The following is a 17,834-nucleotide window of genomic DNA, read 5'->3' on the forward strand; positions in this document are numbered from 1 at the left end:
AGTATCACAAACTGTTATTTATGAATTAAAAATAATTTTTTTTATATATTAGTCATCGTAGCATGGAATGTTTGAACTTATATAATAAAACAGATACGGCATAAATTTTAAATTAAAAATTGATATATAATTAAAAGTAAGCGAAAGTGGAGAATAAATGTGTATTAATGAACGAATTCGGAAGGAGTTGAGTTAAATGATTGGTTAATAATACGAATCGACATAAAAAAAACAGTTATAATTATAGGACGCGGAAGTGATATTAAAAAAGAGAGAGTGGTGAGTTGGGTGGTCTAGGGTTGAAGTTTCCAGGTGCGTACATAGCGCTGCAGCAGAGTGTGAGGTGAGCAATACGTTGACGGCCACCGAAGCCAATAAGGACAGATCACAGATCACATTGGCGGTGCGGGTGGGAATGGGAATCAAACCTTTTCTCATTCTCCGCTGCTTTCTTTAGTCCGCCACGCGTCGAGGGCTACCCCTCTCAACAAACTCATAATTGTTTAATGAGACGAGGCGCAGCGGCGAATGTTTCCACACGGAGAATATCTTGTGCAGCTGGACGTGGCCCCCTTTCCTCCTCCATCTTCCTATGTACTGTAAAAACAAATTTTAAAATTATATATATAACAAACTTCATTTTAATTTTAGACATGGATGAACTAACAATCGTGAAGCTTAATTAGGTATGTAATAGTAACATTAGCCGGACTTTGGGAACTACCCCTAGAAACAGACACGTGAATATGTAATGTACTCAACTCCGAAACTTTGTTCGTGTCTCAAATTCCACCGTAAGGAATCATCACATTCCTCCTTTCTCATCTCTCTTTCCCCGTCAGTTAAGATTTCGTTTGGTTCAATGCAAGAAAAAAAAAAGAATAATAATGTTTTGTTAAAGTTATTTGGTATAATTAAAATGAGAGTAAACTTTTGCACGAGCATTAGATTATGAATGAAAGATTAACTTTTCAAATTTTATTGATTAGTCATTTATCTTCATTTTGTATTAAAAAAATAAACAAGTCAATATTTTCATAAAATAATTTTAAGTTATTGATAATTTAAAAAACTTATCAATAAAAATATTTCATCAAAAAATTATGTACAGGTGTTATTGGAGAGAAAAGAAAAAAAGAAATTGAGAAAAATTATATGTATAAGTAATGAAGTAAATAAAAATAAATTACGTACTTTATTACCTTTTTGTCCTTGTAAGTACGTAAATTCACTTTTCCACTGAATTTTGACTAAAAACAAAATTGATTTTCAGAGGAATTTCATATATATCTAGATTTAGTTCTCCCTAACTAAACATCAAATTTTTTATTATACGTCTTTTTAAACTACTATTGGATTCCTATACCTATTTTTACATCAACTAAATAAGCTCAGAGATCTACCTTCCAATGAAGAAATAAGAAAATATAAAATATTTTAAATGCATTTATATATTTTGTAATTCTTGATATTTAGATTCAATGTAGCAGCTGTATAGGTCATTGAATTGTTGGAAGTTGGAGGAGCAATGAAATCAATTTGGAATTGAAAGCATTTATGCTGGAAATATCTGATTTTGAGGGCCACATGATACTGGAATGGTGCATGAATATATATAAAAGAATGAATTCTTTAATTTTAATAAGGTTTTCATAATTATTAAACTAATTTAGAGCTGGAAGGAATGTGGGAGTGAAGCGAATACTAAGTAATTATAATAAAATAGTACATATTTGAGGTAGGTGTAAGTGAACCAGCACAAAATAATTAATATTTTAAAATTAAGTGGGATAATAGAGAGATGCTGAGCTTGAGTGTGTGTGAGGCAAGACGGGGTTGGCGTTGAAGTTTTCCATGTTATACAAATTAGAACAGATGGGCCATTAAGTAAAACAACTATTACTATGGGCCTCGCCGGGGCCCCAAATTCATTAGCATGAATAATAGGTATTTGGGCCTGTGTATATGAGCCCAGGTCATGCATTATATCCCTGTGTAGGCTCGCGATTTAGGGTTTCTGCCAGTGTCCTCGTTCTGACTTCTCAGCGCGGCGAAGAGCTTTTGGACTGCAGCAATGGTGAAGGGGAGGCAAGGCGAACGCGTCAGGCTCTATGTCCGTGGTACAATCCTTGGGTACAAAAGGTAAATGAGGGATCCACGAATTTGGTTTGTTTTTAGTTACTTTTTTTGTGTTTGGTTGGTGTGTTACACATGGATGGATTCATTGTGTGATTGATGATGATAGGTCGAAGTCGAATCAGTATCCAAACACGTCGTTGATTCAGATAGAGGGAGTGAACACACAAGAGGAAGTGGCGTGGTACCAGGGGAAACGAATGGCCTACATTTACAAGGCTAAAGTTAAGAAGAACGGTTCTCACTACCGTTGCATTTGGGGAAAAGTTACACGCCCTCATGGAAACAGTGGTGTGGTTCGTGCCAAGTTCAAGTCCAATCTTCCCCCCAAATCCATGGTAACTGAAATCTCAATGGAAATAGAATTTCAGTTTTTCTTAGTGGAATATGTTAACTCCATGTTTCTACTTACGGCTTGTAAATTCTTTTGACCAGGGTGCTAGAGTGAGAGTTTTCATGTACCCGAGCAACATTTGAGGTGAGACTGCAACTTTTTTAGTTATAATGACTTACTGAGCAAATGTGCCTTGGAATGCTAGTTTATCTTTATTGGCTTGGATCTTAAACTTGTAAGGCTGCTGACTGGATGGGTATCACACTTCGATGATGTTCACTTAATTGTTACATTCAATTTTGGGTATTTGCAAAGCATCCCTTCCTGCCAGAGAACAGATCATAGGATTATTGGCTAGCTTAATTTCTGTGTGTGTAAAAATTCTATGCGACAACTAGATCCTTCATGGTTGCTCTCTTTCTTGGTCTCAAGATTATTGTGTGACAACACAATGTCCAAACAGTCAAACACAATATGCCTGTCCTGGTCTTCCTTGTAAACTGCTGCGGTTACTGGCGGTCATTGAGTTTTTCTTTGCTCGGAGCATATGTTGCAAAACAAGCATTCAAAGTTCGTCATTTTCTTCCTTCAACATCAGTTAGGAATACAGCTGCAGCTAAGAATGTATATTTACAATAGATAGGGTTGAGATTATCCACATGCTCTGAAATGCTTTGTCTTCATTTAGGCTTATTCATTTGCGCATGCAATTTTTGGTTGATGTGAGGTTGTATGTGTTAATTCTATCTATGGCTGACCTCTCTCTCTCTCTCTGTTGGTCCATTTAGAATTAATAGCACCAATATGCAGCTTAAGTTCGTTTTCCTACTTTTGCAGTTATTGGGCTCGTGTGGACTTAGTTTGGAGCGCTGCATGAAGCCTCGTCATCAGGATTTTAGCTACTGTTTTGAGTTCGGATAAATTTTGTAACTTGAAATGATATTAGTGGGTTCTATCTTTTCCCTTTGACACTGAATATGAGAATGCACATCCCCTCCATTTTGCAGCCTTTGAATTAGTTCTCGATGGTATATCCTTGCTCTTTCGATAGTAGGAGCATTTCATTATTGTGGTCAATAGATTTTGTCTTTCGAATCTGACATGCAGGGCATCCCCAATACTACTCGGTTGCCTAATATATTCTACATGTGAGCCCCAAGTATTGGCTTGTCTCACAATAGTACTATATTTCTGCAGCTAATTGAAGGCAGCGAGAGTAAAATGTTTAAGAAAACCTGACTTGATGCTCTAATGTTGAGCTCCAGTACACTCGTAATTTTTTCAACACAACATTATTACCTTGGTATGTTGATTTTTAGTCAGAAATGTATGCCTGGTTAATAAGTTTTTTGTGAAATCTATAAACATCCTTGAAATTTTGGAAGACGACCACAATGAAGAGCCGAAGAACATAAATATAAGTGCATTTACTCGTCCACAAATGAGTTTATACAAATATGAACTAGCTCTCACATAAGAAAGTGCCATACTGTATGCTATCTTCTTTGTGCTCTGATTCCAGATGGATCTTTATTCTCTGTCTCTTCCCCATCCACCTGACAGTCCATTAACAGCAAAACTCACTTCTTAAATAGAACCAACTACAGCTTCAACCAATCCAAGCACGGGCAAAGCCCCCAGCAAAACTTCGCTGGATATGAGTCCTTCAAATAAATCTCCCTGCTAGTTCCAACGATATAGAAACTGAAGGAACGATGTTGACGGGTCATAGTTACTCGAGTTACTGGAACAACAGAGATGGTATGCCTTTCACAAATCACCCTTGCAGTAGGAGGAACTGCAGCCCTCTCAGCAATTACCTCTGATGAAAACTTGTTGAGAAAATATGAATCAGCAAAGAAGGCAGGACCACACTGGTAGGCTTGGGTATTGCACAACTGCACTCCTTTTGCTCTGTGAAAGACTTCATCCGGGACAGATGCCGCCCCACTAGTTGCACTCACTTTTCTTGCTAGGAGCGTTCTCCTGTTTAGGTGAAAATGTCAGACATTCAGCTATTAACCAGACAAAATTTGAATGTGTCAATAGTTTCTCATAGGAGCAAGTCAAGAGAATGATTCTGTAGGTTATATCAGAAGAAAATAGATAAGAAAGAAGAATAAGAAGCAGTGCATTCATGCTTTTTCCTAATTTTATGCATATTGTAGAGGAATTTGGTCTTGTGGCATCAGAAAAGGAGCAACGCAAACCATTGTACTTTGGTCCTTCATCATATTCTTACAATCACAACACTTGCTTTTGTTTTTCAAATCAAATTTGAATCTGTCATATTTTGACAATCCAAAAAATTTGCTGCTTCGTTGATTTGTAACTCTTCACTTTCCTAGTTTACGACTTTAGAGAATCTTCTGTATTTGGTGCGCTTGCAAAAAGCACTGGGAACTAGTTACATATAAGTGAATTTGTATACATACCATCTGACAGTAGCCACTTGTCGTGTGAGAAGAGAGCCACTGCCTCGACATGTCTCACATTTGATTAATCCCCGAGATCCACAAGTTGCACAAGGAATCATTCCCTTACCATTACACTTTTGACATCTGCAAATAGATATTTTGGTGCATCATTTGTTCTCGATAATAGACACTCTTCCACAATGCAGAAAATATATATGCATAATGAACAGAGCACCTAATAGTAGTCCAAAACAAGTAACTTTTCGCATATTGAAATTTATGAATGGTTGGTTACCTCATACTAGTGAATTACAACTTATGATAAATGCATCAGTTGTGATTGGATCAAAACAACCAAACATCAGCCAGCACAATGAACGATCAATTGAATTATTTATAGTAGACTAAATGAATAATTCCAAATTTAGATACTCACATAGTATCTGATCCATCTTTATGTGCAATCAAACCCCTCCCGTAACAAGCAGAACATTGAGACATCTGATTCTCCTTGTAGAAACCAGGTTCTTGATCTGCATTACAAGTGGGACAGACGATATTTCCTCTTCCCCCACAACCTACACAAATTATAGGATAAATGAAGGACACAAGTGGTTGATGCTTTTCTAGGTCTATAAGTTGATACAAGTAGGTCAAGGTCGATCAACAAACAATGATCTGACTAGATATTGGTGGCAAATTTGAGCCCGATATTAACCAGAAACATAAAGAGTCCACCTTTTGAACGATGCCAAACTATACTTTGAGCTCTTACCTGAGCATTTTTCAACAACTTCTGAATGAGGAATCACCATTCGTGACTCTTTATGAGGTATAAATAGCACAGGAAACTCTGACCTTAGATCCAACTCCCATATTCCAAGTTTAGGACCCTTATCTTTCTCATCTACTTCACCACCAAGGTATGGTTCCTTTTCTGTTAATGTTTCCCTCTCTTCAAGAAAAGTTTCAAGGGTTCCAACATAGACATTGCAATCCTCCACCGCGTGAATAGACCAAGTTCGAGCTGGACGACTTCCCCAACAACAACGATGACCAACATGATCTATGAGTAGCTCTCGTATTTCCACCTCGTCCAACACTTGCCTGTTCAAACATTCAAAGAATCAGGAACACTGTGAGGCTGGAAAACATAACATACAATAAGATGCCAGAATAAGACATCAAAGAATGCAATAATGAAACAAATAAGCCCTAGGAGTATAAGATTCCGAGGAGCAGTAGAATCTTAATTGCCTTCAGAAGCTGCTTCTAGAATTTTGTTTCAAATGGTTCAATATTGAGAGATCTTCAGAAGCCAAAATGGCTTGCAGCTTCAAGAATCAGACTCAAGTTTCAGTTTTCACTTTCTAACATAGAACACCGCATTGTGGAGAAGAAAGAAAGTGCTGCATACTTAGATAACAATATAATTATGGACCACGCCCTTGGGGCTCATCTCATTTATCTTCTTGAGAATTTTCTGCAGCTTGGACTTAGAGACATGAAAGTCGAGTTCTCGTTTGTGCATTCCTTTCTTAGTTATATCTAAACGTAAATGAAACAACAAATTACATGCGTGATCGATGACACAGGATTACGATTCTGGAGTTGAAGTTAACACCACTACAATTGCAAGATGAATTCTTATCTTAGTAAAAGGTTAATTTCAGTTGCAAATGCAGTATACATGTCAGGCCATACAGCAAAGGAGTGATTGTGCGAGTATCATCTAAAGTAGAATGCTGTAAGCACTAATTCAAGACACACCTTTGTACATTAGCAGCACCTTCACTTAAATGTCCATAATATCCGCCCTGAGGATAACCAAGAACTTGCTCTGCAACCAAGATACCTATGTTCACAGCTCAAACAACAAAAAGCAGAAAAGAAAGAAAACGAGTTTCGGGATAACCAAATTACCATTAGGATAGACGGGTCCAGGGGAACTCAGCAAAGGGGCATGAAGAGATGGAGGATAGGGGTCGGAGAACGCGGCGGCAGACCGAATTTCATCAACGCTGACTTCAGTTCCAGCCAAGGAAGCCGTCGGAATTGCCGAGCCAGCCCTTCCCACGTGTTCATATGAACTCCACCTCTCGCTTTTCTCTGCTCCAATTCATCCAAGAAAATAGATTATGTGAAAAGGAAAGATACAGAATTGCTTGAAAAGAGCGATATCGGGACTGGAAAGTGGAAAATCACCTGCCGACAGCAAAGGCTGCTCCATTTTCCCTGCCCTTCTGAATTGAACTCAATCTATGATCAGTTAGCGAAGGCGAATGAGCGTATTAATAGCGAAATTTTACCTTAATCGAGAAGGAAAATATGCAGGTCTGTTTGTCTTGGTTTGGGTAGCTGGCAAGACTTGATGGTAGTTGGCTAAGTTTCACGTTTTTGTACTACATTATTATTATAAAAATTTGATCTTTGCTTTCAACTCTCTTAACTATCATTTATATCATTTTCTTTCCCTCAAACCACCGTACATATAAATCAATAGCCAAACATGGAAATTAAGTATTTTCCAAAAATAAATCTTAAATTAAACTAAACAAAATTGTTTGTAAATATAATTTCTGTTTATACATTTTTAAATTAAATTAAAAAATATAAACTGATGAGAACGTGTTTATTTTGATTTAAGGCCTTTTTTAAAAATAAATTTAACTTTTTGATGATTTTTTCGCTCTAATTACATTTTTTGTATTTAAAAAATATTCAATACCAATAATGAATATATGATACAATCTACCATTTATTAGGGAATCTCACAAATAAATTGATAATACACTAATTTTTTTTTATCAAACACTTGCACTATTATTTCCAAACATTCTCAATTTATATATTTTAATTATTTATCTATTATTATTTTTATAAATGAAATACTTTTGAGGGCATAAAGTTTATGGAAACGCCCCTGCATCAAATTAAGACTAGTGCAGACCGCTAATCATATGAGCCCATTACGTAGAAGGGACTTCGATATGGGCCATTGCATAAAATGACTATCATTATGGGCCTCAGATCCTATCCAAATTCATTAGCCTTACTGATAGGTATTTCGGCCTGTATTATAATCCCAAGTGATGCACTATATCCCTGTGTAGGCTCGCGATTTAGGGTTTCCTTCAGTGTCCGCATTCTTGACTTCTCAGCGCGGCGAAGCTTTTGGACTGCAGCAATGGTGAAGGGGAGGCAAGGCGAACGCGTCAGACTCTATGTCCGTGGAACAATCCTTGGGTACAAAAGGTAAATGAGGGATCCACGAATTTGGTTTGTTTTTAGTTACTTTTTTATTTTTTTTGTGCATTTGGTTGGTGTGGTAGACATGGATGGATTCATTGTGTGATTGATGATGATAGGTCGAAGTCGAACCAGTATCCAAACACGTCGTTGATACAGATAGAGGGAGTCAACACACAGGAGGAAGTAGCGTGGTACCAGGGGAAGCGAATGGCTTACATTTACAAGGCCAAGGTTAAGAAGAACGGCTCTCACTACCGTTGCATTTGGGGAAAAGTCACTCGTCCTCACGGAAACAGTGGCGTCGTTCGTGCCAAGTTCAAGTCTAATCTTCCCCCCAAATCAATGGTATTTTTCTTTGGCGAATCTCATTTGTTTACTAGCTGGTAAATGTTCGGAAAGGGATTCGTTTCTATCGATATCCGGAGACAAATATTCTCCCGCTTTTTTTAATACGTAAAACTGCTGTTGGCAGTGTGGCTTTGGAGCTACGTATTTGGCTCATGAATTGGGACGGATGGAAAATCTATTTAGAATTCAATGGTGTATTCTAGCTAGAAGTTGAAACTTCATATCCTAGCACGGGAAAAAAAATTAACTTTTTTCGTTGGCTAACTTTATAAACAATCCTGTTTATGGTGATCTTTTGCACCTCTAGCGACAATTTGCCAATTGATCTTTGTAAATTGCTTTTTGCTGGAGCAGTTTTGCTGTAGTTCTGTCAAAAGTTGTTTTTATTTCTCAAATTGATGGCTACATGATTTGCTTGTAGTTTGTTTTCCCCTTGGTAACAAATAAAAGATACCACTAGAAAGTAAACAAGGAAAGAAAATTAAGAAGCAAAACCTGTAAAATATACAGTTTGATTGTGGATCTTTGAACCGTGTAGAAGCTTCCCGTTTTTACTTGAAATGTTTGTATTAATTTTGTGTCCTTTGGTAACGATCTCTGAAATGCTTATTTTCTGCAGGGAGCTAGAGTCCGTGTTTTCATGTATCCGAGCAACATTTGAGGTGAAATCTCAAACTTTTTAAATATCAATACCTTAGTCAATGTTCTAGGTTATAAGATGCATAAATTTGAGCAATGGTGGGTGATCGCAAATGTTTCTTTTGCATCAATACTAATAAATTGATGCTATTTGAAATTTCTGTATGATATTATTATTTGTGATGTTTGTAAGTATCTTAACTTGGCCCAGGTTTTTTTTGTGCTTTGTGGGTGCTGCATACAAACTTTAGAAGTCTCGTAGTTTCTACATAAAGAAATTGAAAATTTTATAGTTAGTTTCACCACATTCCCCTTCACTAGCCACAAAACAAATATACTCAACTGTAAATGGGTATCTTAGTTGTCTGTGCAAGTTGCCGATGGAAATCAGGTATTATTAAATGAAAATGCTCATAATTTGACCCTCTGCTGAGACATGTTACATTTATTTGGTGTTTTGGCATGATTCTCATTTGTTTTGGCTACTCCATGAGAGGGTTGCAACTTGTACGTGTCAAATTTTTGTCCTACAAGCATATCTTATTCCATGTTGGATGCCAGCCCTTCTCCAACTGATTTATATTTAAGATCTCTGGTCAATTTAATGATCTTAGTTTAGTTGCATTCTTTTCATGTATTTATTTTGTTTTCCTTTAGCTTCATATAATTTAATTTTCTCTTATTTTTCACATTTTGCAGTGGATTGGAGAGCACAAGGTGAAGCCTAGTTAAAACTACTGTTTTGTTTAGAAAACTTTTTTTTTGTTAATTACAATCAGCCATTTCTTCTTATTTGACTCTGAATTTGAGGAAGCACATGGATTATGAGTAATGAAGTTTTTGATCTTGCATTTAGTTGGAATTCTTCATTGACTTTCCATTGGCTGTATATTTGTTTTCTGCGACTTTTGGACAACTTTGATGCTCTTGTTATTTTAGTCTTCGGTTTCTCATATAAAAACAGGATTATTTCTAGTGGACAACGGTGATGGCTAGTTGGAAAAACCCAGCTTAAGAAGAGCCATGATGCAGAATTTGATTGCTCATAGTTGTAAAAACATTTATTTATGGTATTACTATTGAGGTTGTGTCGCTAGACTCGCCTCAACAGAATTAAAATGGTAATTTTTTGGAATGGGGTTCGGAGAAGTTGAAATTCAAAAACCCTCCTTGTTTTTTTTTTTTTGATTTTTGGTATTCTCAATATCTTATTTTTGTTACAAGTATTAAAATCTTGTTCAAAATAATATATTCAATTTTGATTTTAAAAGTGACAATTTTAAAAATTATTTTAAGAAATCAAAATCACACCGCCGGCACCCTAGCCTAAGTATGGCTTGTCCTAAATCCAGCCATTTTTTAGCTGTTGATCCGATCTTGGCTCTGAAGGTTCTCTTCCATCTCAATATTTTTTCCCACGTGTTAAAATTGGACAACTCTTCTCACCTGCCTCACAGCAAATTAATTTCTACTGTGCTCGACTCAACTATACATTAACCTTTCAATCACCAGTCGTTTAATTGTAATGGAGGATGATTGAGTTGGGAAGCCGAGTAAATTAACGATTCAAATAAAGGTGATACCTTCCAGTTTGTTGATTGAAGGGTGTAATAGTATTAGTAGGCGTAGTATTAGACTTCAACAGAAAAACAAAAGCAGAGATGAAATGCACCGCACTCATTGATTATGAAAAAACTGATTTTATAGCATATCCAGATCCAATGTCTCGGATCGGAATTTGGCAAAAAGAAACTTACCCGCTTTGACAGATGATGTCAGAGTTACGCTCAAGTTCTACAATTTGACCCAACCCAATGTTCAAGGCCCATTATCCATTAAAGCCCTAACAAATGAAATATGGCCCATTACAGGCTCATTGCCCCATCAATAATCCATACTACTTGCAGAATATAGTTTCAGAAGACGGAGGACACATAATTCCAATTTCGACATCCACTGCATCGTGCGCTAGGGTTTAAGCGAAATAAGTTTGATTCTGGATTCGAAATTCTGTTCTGGTAATATCTCTCATCATTATTTACGACTCTGGAGCATTTTAATTTCACGTTTGATATTTGTTTTTTGTATTGGCAAGACATTGCAGTATCCGGAACTCTGCAATGAATCTTTTTATTATCGGGAACATCGATTGCCGGAGTTTGATTATGTTTCCTTGTCGAGTACTGGCGTAGATGTAACATTTTTTTTTTGCGTGCATCTTTTATGTGCCCTTGATTTATTGAATTGGGATAATGAATTCTATCTTGGTCTGTAGAATCTATTGGTGATTTTCCTGCATATCGGTGAGACTGGAAGCGAGTTTTTAGAAACGTGGTTTGCTGCGCTCTAATGAATTTCTTTGCCCATGATATTTCTACATACTTTTCTAGATTCGATTACTCTTTATTGATTTATTTCTACTGGTTGATATATTTGTTCTGGATGCAAGCATGGAGTAGAAGACGAGACTTCCCCTATAAAAAACAATTTCTTTAGGCAATCGCTTCTAAACTGTAATGACTGCATATGTTAGTCTTAGTAAACCTCGGTCCATCCCAGGAAGTATAATGTGGTTTCATAAGAATCTTTATGAATTCAATATTTGGTTCCAGGACACTGACTGCTGTTACACAGCAAAGCTTGATTTTTCAGTTGTAATTTTGAGCAACTTCAATTGATGGATTCCACTAAAAAATTGTGTTTACATGCATTTTATATTAATTTTATGCACCATAAAGCTGAAATGTTAGTTATAAATTAGTTCTGTCCTTTCCGCTTCTGTTGTTAATTTCTGAAATTCTAACAAATGCTTGCTTCCCATTCTCTGCAGAAAGAGGAAAGAAGCAGTGTTTCTTTTTGAGTGGAAAATCAGAATTGGAAAGCTACCTAATTTTCTGGGAAAAGATGCTGCAGATTAGGCTTAGCAAGCCAGCTAGTGAAACTGGTACAAGTACAAAGCCTGTGCATGTGGACACTGTCACAGTTGCGTGCCCTGATCATCTTGTCTTAGCTGATCTTCCTGTAGCCAAGGGTCTGGGTTCAGCCAGTGCGACTGCTGTCATTAAGACTGTTGGCCGCAGGTCCCGGCGCCAGCTTGGCGAGCGGGTTCATTTTTGTGTTCGGTGTGACTTCCCTATCGCTATCTATGGGCGTCTGGTAAGTGTTACTTACAGTCTTTCTGGGCCTGTCATTACGAATTCTCTGTTTCGCTGGAAAGTAGCAACACACTAAGCACTGATAATTCTGGTAGCCTATTCTGGTTAGGTAATAAGTTTGAAAAATTGAAGACACTATTTTATATGTATTCATGTTTCTTTAGTACCCGTGCATGCATGCTTTCTGTCATCCATTCACAATTATACACGGTTTGGAGCATGGTTGAATGAATCAGTGTAAGAACCTTGTTTAAATGCCTTTCTCCCTCTCATTCTTTGAATCCTTTTTGTCTCATGTGTTGACACGTTTTGATACTAGCACTATGGTGGCCTTGTTAATTACATGAGCTAGGAATATAAGTGTGGAGAAAGGATTTTCAATATCCACTGGACATTTCAACATTGATGAGTGGTGAATGATGAGGGATTGATTTTCTGCACCACTCCTTGTCTATTGTGACTGTGTTTCCTGCCAGCATTTGGCTTCACGAGAAATTACACATGCACTGTCATTGCTGCTCAATTTTTTGTGGTATTTCCTTTTAATCCTTTTAGAATTTCCTTAGTTCTTGCTATATAGGGTTAATTAGCTACTGAAACCTCAAGGTAGTATGTGTTCTTCAGTTTTCTTCATAACGAGCATTGCTTCTTTTGTGGTATAAGGAGCATATATCTCCCGATGTGAAGTATTTATCTCTTTGTAAATTTTGATGTGAGCATTTTTCTGATTGAAACCATGCAGAAAACTGAACATGTTTTCAGTATGCACTATGCAGTTACATTTTCTTCTCAATATGGAACTCTCATTGATACATTAAAAATCTTATGTTATTGCAGAGCCCCTGTGAGCATGCCTTCTGTTTGGACTGTGCTAGAAGTGATTCTCTTTGCTACCTGTAAGGCATATTAATTTTTTCCTGTTACTACTTTTGCAATGATACTTTTAAATTCTGATGGGAATCTTGACTTAATTCACGATTGGCCTTGTGGTTTTTACTTTCCGAAGAAAGCAAGTAGGTTCTTGCATTGAACAGAATTGTGCACAGTCTGACTCTTGCAGGACTGTTGCATATCCAAGTATAACTGCTTAATTTTGTTTAAGAATAGTGAATATTTAGTTTATAAGGAAGCTAGACTCACTTGTTTAGATAAAGAAACAGAACATATTCATCCCTAAATGCATCTTGTATGCAATAGCAACGGGTTAATAATGCCTGCGTGATGATGTAACAATATACCTCCATCAAATGAGACTGCAGCATTGCAGCAATTGAAATTGTTTCTAGACACCATTAGAGACAGTTCCATTTTGAAATTCACTGACAACAATGCCATCAGACAATCTCATCACTTCTCAACTTCAATGAGTCCACGACTATCCCATTGCAAGAAAAAAGTAATTTCAGACTGATTGAAATGTAATGGTCAGAAAGATGTGAATGAACAACTCTACAAGCTGTTTGATGAATAGTAGTTCCAATTGCTAGTCCTTTACCAGAATCTGTATATATATATATATATATATCCAACAAAGAACAATGAAAGATTTACAATCTTGATGAAGAGAATATTCTGATGGTATCTCCTAAAAATCATGCTTTTGTCTTTGATTGTTTACTTAGTTGCCCTTTGTTAATGTATTTATGCTGATGAATTCTTTGATTTCTCTTTTTTGTTATCTTGGTACACAGCTGTGATGAACGCATTCAGAAGATTCAGACAATCAAAATGATGGAAGGAATCTTTATTTGTGCAGCCCCTCACTGTCTCAAGTCTTTCTTGAAGAAAAGTGAATTTGAGTCACATATTAATGAAACACATGCTGACCTTCTTTATCCTAATAAGGAAAAAGAAGGAAATGAGTCGGAGGCTATAAGTGCCAGGAAACCATCAGGCTCAGATTCCACAGTTCAAGCACCCCCAAGGCCAGTATTTTCGCCTAGCTCAAATTCTCAGGTTCCTGATCGTGAAAACAAAACCCAGCGTCCCCAATCCAGAGACCAGCCACCTACAAGAACTGTCATGCAGCCGAGGCCTGTGCCACCTTTTTCTGGACAAACTCCAAATCATCCATCTGAGCAACACCCTGACAGTAATCAACCTCATGTCTTTGATGGAGCTGCTTCCCAGAACCGCTTTCCTCACCAAAGTTTTGACCCCCAGGGCCAGGGTGGTCTACAACAAGATTCAGGTACTGAGAACTTTTTCTGAATCTCCTTTCTTGAATATTTTGAGTTTTCATTAAACCAACTAATGCTGCTGTGGCTGATAATCCAAATTCAGGTCTGGCTCCTCCTCAACTTGGTTATGCTCCTTATGCATCTGGTGGAACACAACAGTTCTTTGGTCCTCCATATGAGATGGCAAGGCCCGATTCTACACCAGAAGCTGGATCAGGACATGGTTCGTTGTTAGGCTTCCCCCCAGGTCCTGCTGGACCCATGAATTTTCCACAAAATTATCCCCAGCCATGGAACATGGGACCAGCTCCCGTGCCTCTGGAACCTCCTCTGGTGTCTCAAGGAACAACAGATGGCTTTATGAGTGTTGACCCTCAAGGAAGAGGTTTCTTTCAGGGTGACTATGGACAAAATGTGGGGATTTTGCCTTCAAATCTACCTCCGCCTGCAGCAAATATGGGTGTGGAACAGAGGCAGGGTGGAAACTTTGTGGACCCAAGGGACGGAAAAGGAATATTGGCAGCACAACCCTTACCTCTTCCTCCACCACCTCCTATACCTCCTCCTCACTTGACACAGCTTCAACGAGGCAGATCATACTCTGGTGATGGGAATCATGATGCACCACCAGGCTTCGGTTGGCAGCCTGAGACGTGATTGCTTTGAAGGTGTCCAGGAGTAGTCTGACTTTCGAGTGACCAATTGATGTTTCAGTAATCGATACTGTAATTGAAGAAATAACATTGTTAAGTGAAGTAATTCTTGTTGATATTAGGAAGCTGAACTAAATTGTATCTTGGATGAATTTTGTGTTATATTAAACCCACACTGTCTGCATTCTCTTAGCTGTGGCGATTGAAGGTAGTCCCTTCGTTACTGTTATGTTGTCCAGCGCTTGATGAGAAGGAAGATAATTTGCCAAATATGAGTTAAACTATCTACATTCTGCTGCGAATATCTGTATATGAATATTTCATATGGTAGGCCCCTTCAGTTAAACTATCATTTGTTGCTTCTCCCTATGTTACGCAAATGCACACAAAGGAAATTCCATATTCCCAAGATTAACAAGAAACGTGTTGCTGGAAATCGGAATATACACAAGGCGGCATGATCTCAGATCCTTTGTGACAGCTCAATACAATTGCTTATATCATTGGCCTCGCCCTCCCAAAAGGAGCAGATTAAATCAAAGTAGACTGTGTATCAACAGATCTCGAAACACAAGCAAAAAAATAGTAGCTAGAAAAGAAAAGACAATTAAAAGAGGGGGGGGGGGGGGGGAGGCACCCACAAATGTAGAGGTCAAAAATTGAAAACCACAAAATTTTATGATCCTTCAGCTCAATTTCTTCTTTTCCAAAATCCATTTATGAACCTTGGTGATGCACACTTCATCCAATCTTACATATAACCCCTGCAGCTTCTCGTACCCAATGAGAGCATATGCATCGATATGGTCCTCGTATCTTTCATAAATTGCTGGAACTGTAAGAACCAGAACGAGACCTGCACAAGACAACAGGGGTAGAAGGATGATTACAAGGGAATACTGAAAATAAAGGGAGGCAAAGATATTTACAATCTTATAAGATATCTTTTGAACTTACAAGTGTAGCCCACTGTGAAGAAATCGGTGAGGCTCCCAACTACAGATATCAACAAAAGACTAAGAGCAACTTTAATGTATATCCCCGAGTCCCTTCCATGGGCAATATCCTCAAACATGGACAGCAGAGTGTTTACGTGATTGCGAATAAGTGTTGCTGCTTCATTTGCGGTTTCTTCCGAGAGATGCAAATGTGGTAGAGGTGGAGCAGGCCTGTTTCAAAATTATATGCATTATAATTTAACACATACATGTGATCTCTTTTCGGATAAAAGAAAAGTCTGTGGCTTTATTTTTTGATGGCATAACAGGATTGTAAATGAGATGATTAACTGAAATTGACTCAAGACTCATATAATATATCCAGTTGCAGAACCGAGTGAGACAATGAGATTCTTTATCATTGGTGGAAGGTTTCAAAGGAACAAATCAGTTGTCTCAAACTGAGGATTATCATGCTGCATCCTCTCAAACTTTAACTTGTTCATTAAATTCAAACAAATTCATCCCTAATTCCAACCTAAACACGTCGTCTTAAAAGCTATTGCCACATTTTTCAGCATTTCAGCAGTGTATAGGTAAAGTGTGAAAGCACGAATAATGTAAGTAACCTGTTTAAAATTGCTGCTGATTTTGCCCATAAAAACAGAATGGTGAAGAGGAGCAAGAACACACTTGAGACTAATGACAGCAGAGTATAACCAGATATCTCAAACACCATCCAGGCAGCCAGAGTTACCACCAAAATTCCCACTGTTAGATTTTTTCGTCTCCATAGCATCACATCTGCAACTGTTCAGCAGAAGAAAAACAAGTAGACAACTTCATTGATCCAACTATCAAATACCGAGTTAGCCAACATTCTCAACTTTTCTTGGATTAATACTGGTTGTTCTACAACTGAAGGCAAAATATAAATCTCTATACCCGTTAGATCCACGTGATTCTTTCTCAACATATGAAATGGTGGACACCAAGTTGAATCTTAGGAAATGACGAATCAAACCATTTTGCGCTGGGAAACAAGGTTCTTGGCTTTGGTCCCAATGCAATACTAAATAAGTTCGGATTAATTGAATATTTGTGTTAGAAAATCTTCTAATTGGTTTACCATAGAACTCATTAGCAAGTGGCACCAAGTCAACCTCAAGATCAGATTTTGTAGACACCAGGCATGAAATATGATACTGATTCAATTGAAACAGGCTAAATTTCTAGTTTTGGGGAGAAGAAAAGTCAAAAACATGACCTTTTTTATCAAAAACTAAAAACCCTGATGAGAAAAATTAAGTTGATAAGCATATATCAAGAATTGCAGACTTACCAAGACTTCCTCCAAGAATCTGATGAACTGTTCTATGTCTGTTAAACAACCGATCTGATGAACTCATTTTCAAGAATTCAGAAACAAGCAAAACCCATTAACCAATTCAAATTCATTCACTTCTGTAACAGGAAAAAGAATGATTTGATAATTCGGAAAAAGAAAAATTTAATGTTATATGCTTTGTATGGGAGTAAAGATCAGCTTGTTCTGTAAAGCGCTGAACACATATTTTTTATTTCTGCTTTGTAATTATTACTACTATTTAGCGTTTCTGTGGGTGGTTATATATATACATGTAGGTGGGAGTGGAAGAATGTTGACATGTGGGGTTAGTGGTTCTCAAATTCCAGCTTGAATTACTTTTTCATTGTTTTCTTTTGAAAATCCACAAAATAAAGCTTCAGGCAGTAACTAGGCCCACTCGGGGGGTGTAGGAA

The 17,834-nt window shown here is 37.4% G+C and overlaps 5 protein-coding genes across 5 annotated transcripts; 3 read left to right on the forward strand and 2 right to left on the reverse strand.

Annotated features, from left to right (window-relative positions):
- Positions 1-1,983: 1,983 nt before the first annotated feature.
- On the forward strand, positions 1,984-3,476 carry LOC105174526 (large ribosomal subunit protein eL33y). The gene is made up of 4 exons (XM_011096655.3): positions 1,984-2,142; positions 2,246-2,474; positions 2,572-2,614; positions 3,308-3,476. The coding sequence occupies exons 1-3, from the start codon at positions 2,075-2,077 to the stop codon at positions 2,611-2,613; spliced, it is 339 nt and encodes a 112-aa protein (XP_011094957.1). The 5' UTR covers positions 1,984-2,074; the 3' UTR covers position 2,614; positions 3,308-3,476.
- Positions 3,477-3,878: 402 nt separating this feature from the next.
- LOC105174527 (chaperone protein dnaJ-like protein) lies at positions 3,879-7,262 on the reverse strand. The gene is made up of 7 exons (XM_011096656.3): positions 7,093-7,262; positions 6,811-6,996; positions 6,658-6,727; positions 5,663-5,994; positions 5,324-5,465; positions 4,906-5,031; positions 3,879-4,456 (listed from the first exon to the last, which is right to left on the reverse strand). The coding sequence occupies exons 1-7, from the start codon at positions 7,115-7,117 to the stop codon at positions 4,072-4,074; spliced, it is 1,266 nt and encodes a 421-aa protein (XP_011094958.1). The 5' UTR covers positions 7,118-7,262; the 3' UTR covers positions 3,879-4,071.
- A 720-nt stretch (positions 7,263-7,982) lies between these two features.
- Positions 7,983-9,981, forward strand: LOC105174528 (large ribosomal subunit protein eL33y). The gene is made up of 4 exons (XM_011096657.3): positions 7,983-8,142; positions 8,256-8,484; positions 9,107-9,149; positions 9,826-9,981. Exons 1-3 carry the CDS (start codon positions 8,075-8,077, stop codon positions 9,146-9,148), a joined length of 339 nt encoding a protein of 112 aa, XP_011094959.1. The 5' UTR covers positions 7,983-8,074; the 3' UTR covers position 9,149; positions 9,826-9,981.
- A 1,003-nt stretch (positions 9,982-10,984) lies between these two features.
- Positions 10,985-15,306, forward strand: LOC105174529 (RING/U-box superfamily protein). Its single transcript, XM_011096658.3, is given in 6 exon segments — positions 10,985-11,144; positions 11,957-12,282; positions 13,119-13,177; positions 13,973-14,472; positions 14,565-15,102; positions 15,104-15,306. Coding segments are annotated over 5 exon segments (1,389 nt in total). The 5' UTR covers positions 10,985-11,144; positions 11,957-12,030; the 3' UTR covers positions 15,144-15,306.
- Positions 15,307-15,585: 279 nt separating this feature from the next.
- On the reverse strand, positions 15,586-17,685 carry LOC105174530 (Reticulon family protein). The gene is made up of 4 exons (XM_011096659.3): positions 17,395-17,685; positions 16,682-16,862; positions 16,072-16,283; positions 15,586-15,970 (listed from the first exon to the last, which is right to left on the reverse strand). Exons 1-4 carry the CDS (start codon positions 17,459-17,461, stop codon positions 15,801-15,803), a joined length of 630 nt encoding a protein of 209 aa, XP_011094961.1. The 5' UTR covers positions 17,462-17,685; the 3' UTR covers positions 15,586-15,800.
- Positions 17,686-17,834: the final 149 nt, after the last annotated feature.

The sequence above is a fragment of the Sesamum indicum genome, linkage group LG11 (genome assembly GCF_026168435.1).
Source record: "Sesamum indicum cultivar Baizhima isolate 11 linkage group LG11, ASM2616843v1, whole genome shotgun sequence".
Classification (NCBI taxonomy): domain Eukaryota; kingdom Viridiplantae; phylum Streptophyta; class Magnoliopsida; order Lamiales; family Pedaliaceae; genus Sesamum; species Sesamum indicum.